General features: G+C 41.8%; 2 protein-coding genes across 2 annotated transcripts in view; one reads left to right on the top strand and one right to left on the bottom strand.

Annotated features, from left to right (window-relative positions):
* The window catches only part of LOC110032333, a 147,634-nt gene that overhangs the window by 103,753 nt on the left and 35,580 nt on the right, over positions 1–8,301 (bottom strand). The window lies entirely within an intron of this gene.
* On the top strand, positions 6,865–8,077 carry LOC110032330 (polyubiquitin-like). The gene has a single exon (XM_020735923.1). The coding sequence runs from the start codon at positions 6,881–6,883 to the stop codon at positions 8,060–8,062; it is 1,182 nt and encodes a 393-aa protein (XP_020591582.1). The 5' UTR covers positions 6,865–6,880; the 3' UTR covers positions 8,063–8,077.

Below are 8,301 nucleotides of genomic sequence, written 5' to 3'. Positions count from 1 at the left end.
TTTCCTATTTAATATATTAGCCCGTGGGGCTTTATATATATATATATATATATATATATATTACTCATATAACCCTTTCGAAAACATTTCAAACTGATGTCCACTAATTTTGATCCCAAAGCTGAGGCTCTGATTATCCCTGTTTGATTTCGGTTCCCAGGTTTGAAAGTTCATCTTTTCAACCATGAAATTTTGTTCTCCTTGGTTGCTATGTTCGGGAGACCCCTTAAATTAGATGCTCCTACCTATAATCTCACGAGACCAGCTATGGCTAGAGTTTTAATCGAACGAGATGTTACCTTACCCCCACCTGATGAGGTTTGGATTGGATCGGCTCACAATGGATATTGGCAGCAGGTTTTATTAGAACAACACCCCTCTTGTTGTACTCACTATCGAATGTTTGGCCACGGTCAGGACCAATGTTCCAAGCTACATCCTGAGTTGAGGAAAGGGGGAAATATGAAACAGTTACACGTTGAGCAGGCGCCTTTGCTCCTGTGGAAAATGTTGAGGCTACTCCGACAGTTGCTATGGCTGCCGCCCCCCACCCAACTGTTATCCCTTCGGTCCAGACCGAGGGACAGCAGGTTGGGCGTGCCGTGCAGGTCATACCTGCTCCCCCACCTACTATTTCGAATACTGAGAGGGCTCGACTATCATCAGCCTCTCTCCTTGATGCTTTGAATACTTATAATAATCAATATCCTCTTACCTCTAATGCTATTCCTCGGTTGGGAGAACTGAGCAGGTGTTACCTGTTCCGGATCCTCCTATCATTTCTATTTCTGAGGGGGCCCGTCCTTTTTCGACCTCTCTTCCTGACGTTTTGAATACTGATAATAATTCTCTATATTCTCATCATCCTGATGCTCTATCTAATACTGCTTTGGAGGATATTTCTAAAATATGAAGGGATGAATGACATGTTCAAAAGTATCGTCGGAGGAAGTATAGAGGCCAAGAGGATGTGCAAAAACATAATAGTGGGAACACTTTGTTGGATATGAATAACTACTTTTCAGATGGAGAAAATGACCAGACCTGAAGATCTTCTAGGAAGGGTCATATGTCTACTCATGTTTAATGTCCTAATTTGGAATATCACGGGAGTTGCGGATCCTCACTCCCTTGATAAACTCAAGTTAATGATAAGGATTCATAAGGTCGGTATCTTTGTTATTTTGGAACCATTGGTTTCCTATCCGGATCATCGCATTTTGGGTAAATTCAAAAACTTTTCTTTCTTTGCTAATTGCTCTAACAAGATTTGGTTGTTTTGGCGAAAGCATACCACAGTAGATGTCCTTATTGATGATAGACAGTTTGTGCACACTTTCTTTTCTATGGATGTTTTCCCTGGATGTCTCACTTTTGTTTACGCTGGGACTACTAATGCAGCTAGATATGATCTTTGGCACAAACTATCTGATATGGGTGCCTTAATCCACCAGAATTGGATATTTGGAGGGGATTTCAATATGATGATGCATGATTCTGAAAAATTGGGCGGTTGGAGAATTGACACCACTTTAACTGATAAATTCAATGAAGCTTTGGATCTGGCTGGCATTTCTGATCTGGGTTTTGTTGGTTCTAAGTTCACTTGGAAAAGTGAAAAGCTTTTTGAACGCCTAGATAAGTGTTTTGTTGCGTAATTTCGGGACTGGACATGTTTTTGGCACTGTACCAGGGATTTAAATTGACATAAAACACGCAAGAAAACAACACACGCTAGGAGCGCTTCACCGCTCTTGCTGGTGACACCTTCACTCACGCTCCTACTTCTCGAATGTTCCTGCAGTGATACCACGACACTAGCTCTGGGCGTTGAAACCGGATTTCTCAAAAAGGCATCCCGTAAAAATGGTAAACTCACACTTTTTCTCTCTGACATCGAGATTGCCGCCTTAGCCTCATCCTGGCAGTTGGTCTTTGTTGGAAAGCTCCTCTATGTAAACCCTAAACTCGATGTAATTCGAAAAGAGTGAACAAATACGTTTGAAAGGGTAATGGAAGATTGGTAAACCGGAAGGTAGGTATGTTCTTATCCAATTATCAGATGATGAAGACTATGTTCATTTGTTTGCGAGAAGGCTCTTTCAAATTGATAACTGTGTGAAGAAAGTTTTAAAACAGACGGTCGACTTTGATCCTTTCACTGAACCTCCTACCATTCTTGTATGGTTACGCTTCCCGTCTCTGAAGTTCCATCTATTCAATCACGAGCTCCTCTACTTCTTAGTTGTGGTCTATATAAACCCCTCAAAACTGATATTCCTACAATTAATCGGAGTCGGCACTCCGAAGCCATAGTTTTGATTGAACGAGACATTACTTTACCTTTTTCGGGGGAAATCTGGATTGGCTCACAGCACCAAGGTTTTTGGCGGCAGTAGAACTTGAATAGGCCCCACTTTACTGCACTCACTGTCGTATGTTTGGACACTCTCACTCTCAATATCACCATTTGCACCCTCATTTAAAACCTCAAAGTAAAAATGTTCTGAGCCCCCTGCCCAAGCTCACACCTGCCCCTCCACCTCTGAGTGTAATCCACTGCCTATTGAAACATTGGTTGAAGCGTCATCTGCTCTTCCTCCCATTCTCTCTCCTCTAAATATCATTTCTCTTGTCATTGCCACCTGTAACTCCCTTGCTACCGGAGACCCACCCCCTGATAATAATGTTTATGTTTCTATGAGTGACGTGTTAACGATGGTTCTACTGGGCAAACTACAGTTTCAAACCTACTCACACGGGACAATGTTCGACCCAATCATCAAGAAGGCGTCACAGCTCCTCATCTTCGGGAAGCCACATGTGCAAAGAAGACATTTCATACTTCACATACCCTAGAGTCTATCATTGTTGCAATGGTTAACAATCTTTCTACTGCACCTCTACCACCTCATCAGATCAAGCAAGTGGTTACTGTTAGTCAGGTGCAAGGGGCTCATCATCTTGTACATGCCCGACAATCTGTGGTACAACACACTAATCGGATGAGCCAGCCTTCGGATCAGGAATGACAGGTTTACACATCCAGGAGAAAGAAGAAGAATGGAGATCTACTTGATACTTTGGTTACTTCGGGTAATGACACAAAAAAACTTGTTAGCTGGCTCTCTTTCTAGAACTAGAGGCAGAGGCAAGACTAAATTTGGTCGTTCCCTAGCTACTTGATTTTGCGATTTGGCAGTTTTGATTTTTGGTTTTACATGTATCTTTTCTTTTTTTGTGACATTTGTGTGCGTTGTACCGTGCAGATATGGTGCTTTTTTAAGTCATTCTCATACAACCTATCTGCATCTTTTCTTTTTTAATATATTAGCCCTTGGGCTTTATATATATATATGTAAAAGCTTAAGGGTTGATTTTATTAAAATAGAAAAAATACATAAATATTGTATGAGAGGGCCCAATAGAAGCACCCTACTCATACGATACCAAGTACAGTACTACCCCAACAAAAAGAAACAGATAAACTCAAAAAATTTAAAACAAGCAGAAAACAAGTAACTAGGGACGAGTCAGTTTAGTCTTATCTCTTCCTCTAATTTTAGGAGTGGAGCGAGAAAACAAATTTTGAAGTGTCGTGTCATTGTCAGGAGTAATCAAAGTATCATCAATTAAATTTTCAAATTGGAGTGTGCCCCTAGTTTTCTTCTTCCGCCAAAAAGGGTAAACCTTCCATTCTTCATCTGAAAGACTCGCTCGTGTGATTCTCGATCTGATTAGATATTAGAATCGCAATAAAAGGAAAGACAGTCGTTGTCACAGCGATAAGTTCCAGTGTATGTGAAGCGTGAATGTCACCTCTGCACCTGAAGCTTCCTGAATAGGAGCTGTGGGGTTATCCTGACTTTCAGTCCGAACATTATCCCTTATAGTATGGTCAGGAGAAGTGTTCTCAAGGGCAGACACCACTTCCTGTCTTGTGGTGATTCCCTACTCAAGTTGGTTGTCATCAGATTTGTTGTGAGCGCGTTTAGGCACGTAGTGCACTAACAGCATGTTTTTGCTTCTGACTATTGGTTCTCAACTGTGGGTGCAAGCTGAAACATTTCTCTTGCGAGTGTCCAGACATCTTGCAGTGCTTGCAGTAGTAATGTTTTTGTTCTATAATGATTTTTTGTCAATGACCATTGTGAGCAAAGTTGAGCCAGACTTTTTCTACATTTGGTAGTGTAATATCTCTTTCAATCAAAATCCTTGCAATAAAGAACCGTGAGAAATGAACTGCAAGTGTGTCTATCTGCAAAGGTTTTTCGAAAATAATCTCAATTGCATATAAGATAGGTAGGTCAAAAAATTGAAGTTTTAGTTCATGTAATGAAAACCAGACAGACGCAATTAGGGTTCTTAACTGGGATCAAAATCAGAGGTCCATTTGAGCAATTTCATATGATTGTCCTCGATTGTAATGAATTTCTTTGAAAAAATCTGTGTAATATTTTTTTATGTTCATCTGTATCATAACGTCTTCCGTCGAAAAGACCCACCTGTCAAGCCCCAACTAGTTTGAAATCTTCAAAAACCTTCCTGATAATCTCTTTCTTAGAGCGACCTAATTGGAATTTTTCAACTAGTTAAAATTTCTTTTTTTCTGCACGAGTTGAAATTTCAGAGTCAAAGAAGAATAGTGCTGGTTTGCCCGTCTTTTTTTGCCCGTCTTTTTCTCTACTTTCTTTTTCTCTACATTTTTATGAGATTACAATTTCCATGTCTTGCAACAGAATCATGGTACATCTGCGGGAACATCGGACTATCTGCAAGGTGGAAAGGGCGGGATTATCACCGGCGAGGGCAGTGACGTTGGAAAGCCCTGAGGCCATTCGCATACTTCACACAAGCAAAACAGGCTGGCGCAGCTTGTCGACTTCCGGCAACGAACAGTCGAGCAACTTTGACATAGCAAACGCGACGCGAGTCCAGAAGACAGTGCGAGCTCCGGATGGCAAACCGCAGCAGACGCGACGACCTTATATCAAAAGGAGCAGAAGACACGAGCTCCAGAGACGCGACGTGAGCTCTAGAAGACGACGCGAGCTCTGGATGACGACGAGGCGCGCCCTTCTTCTTCTTCGAGCACGACGGATCGATTGACCTAACGGATGAAAGAGCCATAGTTTTTTTTAGAAAAAGCCATAGTTTTTTTAGAAAAAACCCAAGGGCAAATATATTAATACGAAAAAGATACAAAAATATTGCATGAGAGGGCCTAAAAAGCCTAACTCATACAAAAAAATACACACATACTTAAATAAAGCAAAGATACTTATAGGAAAAAAAAGAAAATCAAAAAGCCACAAAAGGGAACAAAAGTGCTAGGGACCTCTCACTTTAGTCCTCCTGTCTCTAGTTCTTGGAAGTGGTCGGCTAACAAATTAGTAAGATGAGTATCATTACCAGTAGTAACCAAAGTATCATCCATCAGATTCCTGAGCTCAAATCGATTTTCATTTTTCTTCTTTCTCCCAGATGTGTAGACTTGTCATTCCTCATCCGATGATTGACTCATTTGATCAGTAGATTCCAAAGGGGGTCGAACAGTTGTAGATCGTTGGACATCATGATCCACATAAGTCTGAGTAACACTAACATCTTTCTGGACCTGATGAAACAGTCGTGAAACAGTAGAAGTAATTTCACATGTAATATCGGTGATAGGTTCTAAGGCAGACGGGGTATGAAAAATCTCTCTCCCCCACGATAGGAGGTTCCAAAGACTGAGGAGCTATAAGTGGGGACTGAATGGTTGACATATTGCATGCGGGGAAAGTGATGTCTTCCGAAAGTGATGTCTTCCGATGTCTTCCGGGGTATCCTTCTGATGATTAATAGTGTCAAAAACTTGGAGTTGATCAGGAGGAGATGGAATCACAGCCTCTAGCAGAGCAGTTTACTTTTTTAGTCTGAGGTGGGGGTGTATATGATGACATTGAGAACTGGAGTGTCCGAACATACGACAGTTCGAACAATACGGCGGAAGAGACTCAATATTTACCTTATCCCAATATCCTTGATGTTGTGCTCAACCAGATTTCCTCAGAAGCGGGTAAAGTGATATCTCTTTCAACAAATACTCTGGCTTCAGATGGACAGAAAAGATTAAAAGTAGGGATGTCTTTCTTGAATGGCTTTTCATAAGCTAAGGCAATAGAGTACAATACTTTTTGAGAAAAATAATGAAATTTCAGACCAGGGAGACGAATCCAAACCGGAATGATTGGCGGTTCCGTCTGTGGATCAAAATTCGCAGACCACTTCAGAAAATTCATTGTTCTGTTATCAATCCATGATATCATTCTGGCAAATAAGCGCATGTAATCATCTTCATTACTAATTTGAATAAGAATGTGTCTCTCATATAATAGTCCAATTTTTCACTCTCCAACAAGGTGCATAAGTTCAAATTATTTGTGAATCTCTATTTTGGGATGACCATATATAAATTTTCCAACTAAATTCATACGACAGGAGGAAGCAAGTTGAATGCCTTCAGCTTCTGTAAAAATTATGGCAGACTTCCCATTCTTCCTAACAGGTTTCTTGATGTCTTCCGCCCACTCAAACAAAGAAGAGAAAGATGGCGATTTAGATGTGTCTGAGGTGTGGACACCAGCAAGGGCAGCTGCATACGATCTGTCCAAAGTCATCCTCAAAGGTAAGTGCGGCCTTCAGAGAAGAAAGCAGCCTTGCTCAATGAGGGGAAAAAGCTTCGAAAGAAAGAAGAGAGGATGCTACAAGGAGAAGCACAATATATATATATATATATATATATATCTGTGTGTGTGTGTGTGTGTGTGTGTGTGTGTGTCCGCTGCTCACTTTGATATAATTTTGTTCTAACTTTCAGACTTTTGTTCCTCTCAAGATGCAGATCTTCGTGAAGACTCTCACAGGCAAGACAATCACCCTCGAGGTGGAAAGCTCTGATACCATCGATAACGTTAAGGCTAAAATCCAGGGCAAGGACGATATCTCACCGGATCAGCAAAGGTTGATTTTTGCTGGCAAACAGCTTGAGGATGGTCATACCCTTGCCGACTACAACATTCAAAAGGAGTCAACCCTACATCTTGTTCTCCGTCTACGGGGAGGGATGCAAATCTTTGTTAAAACTCTTACCAGCAAGACTATCAGCCTCGAGGTGGAAAGCTCTGACACCATCGACAACGTGAAAGCAAAGATCCAGGATAAGGAGGGCATTACTCCAAATCAACAGAGACTAATCTTTGTTGGCAAGCAGTTGGAGGATGGTCGCACCCTTGTTGATTACAACATACAGGAGTCCACTCTTCATCTTGTCCTCCGCCAAAGGGGTGGGATGCAGATCTTTGTGAAGACTCTCACCGGTAAGACTATCACCCTAGAGGTTGAAAGCTCAGACACCATCGACAAAGTGAAGGCCAAAATTCAAGATAAAGAGGGCATCCCTCCAGATCAGCAAAGGTTGATCTTCGCCGGCAAGCAGCTGGAGGATGGTCGTACCCTTGCAGACTACAACATCCAGAAGGAGTTTACACTCCACCTTGTTCTCCGTCTGAGGGGAGGGATGCAGATCTTCGTGAAGACTCTTACTGGGAAGAACATTACCTTGGAGGTTGAGAGCTCGGACACCATCGATAACGTGAAAGCCAAGATCCAAGTCAAGGAGGGCATCCCTCCGAACCAGCAGAGGCTTATCTTTGTCGGAAAGCAACTTGAGGATCGGCGCACTCTGGCGGACTACAACATCCAGAAGAAGTCGATCCTTCACCTAGTCCTCCGCCTTCGCGGTGGGATGCAGATATTTGTGAAAACTCTAACTGGAAAAACTATTACCTTGGAGGTGGAGAGCTCGGACACATTTGACAACTTGAAGGCGAAGATCCAGGACAAGGAAGGGATTCCACCGGACCAGCAGAGGCTTATCTTTGTCGGTAAGCAGCTTGAGGACGGTCGCACCCTTGCGGACTCCAGAAAGAGTCCACGCTCCACCTCGTTCTCTGCCTTCGTGGTGGGTTCTGATTGTTTCTTTTGTGGTCATCGTTTCCTGAGCTCTGCTCGTGGGTGATTGTTGTCCAAGACTTTGAAGTCCCCGTTTGATTTGCTTCAACTATCTTAGTTTAACTTGTTTTTTTTCTATCCAGTCCGTGTCTGTTGAATTTACATGTTGTTTGTGTTGTGACCATTAACGCTTTATGCAGTATCCTTACTATTTATCTATGGTCTGTTTAATCTTTATGTAATGTCTTGTGTTCGTAATGCTATCATGTCTGTCAATTTGCTTTAATCTATATATATATATATATA

Source organism: Phalaenopsis equestris, unplaced genomic scaffold, assembly GCF_001263595.1.
Source record: "Phalaenopsis equestris unplaced genomic scaffold, ASM126359v1 Scaffold000924, whole genome shotgun sequence".
NCBI lineage: Eukaryota > Viridiplantae > Streptophyta > Magnoliopsida > Asparagales > Orchidaceae > Phalaenopsis > Phalaenopsis equestris.
Note: the sequence above shows the minus strand (reverse complement) of the source record. Positions and strands in the feature narration are given on the sequence as shown.

Excerpts from the sequence above, each read along its gene's own strand:
- LOC110032330 (XM_020735923.1), top strand. The coding sequence starts at position 6,881 with ATGCAGATCTTCGTGAAGACTCTCACAGGCAAGACAATCACCCTCGAG.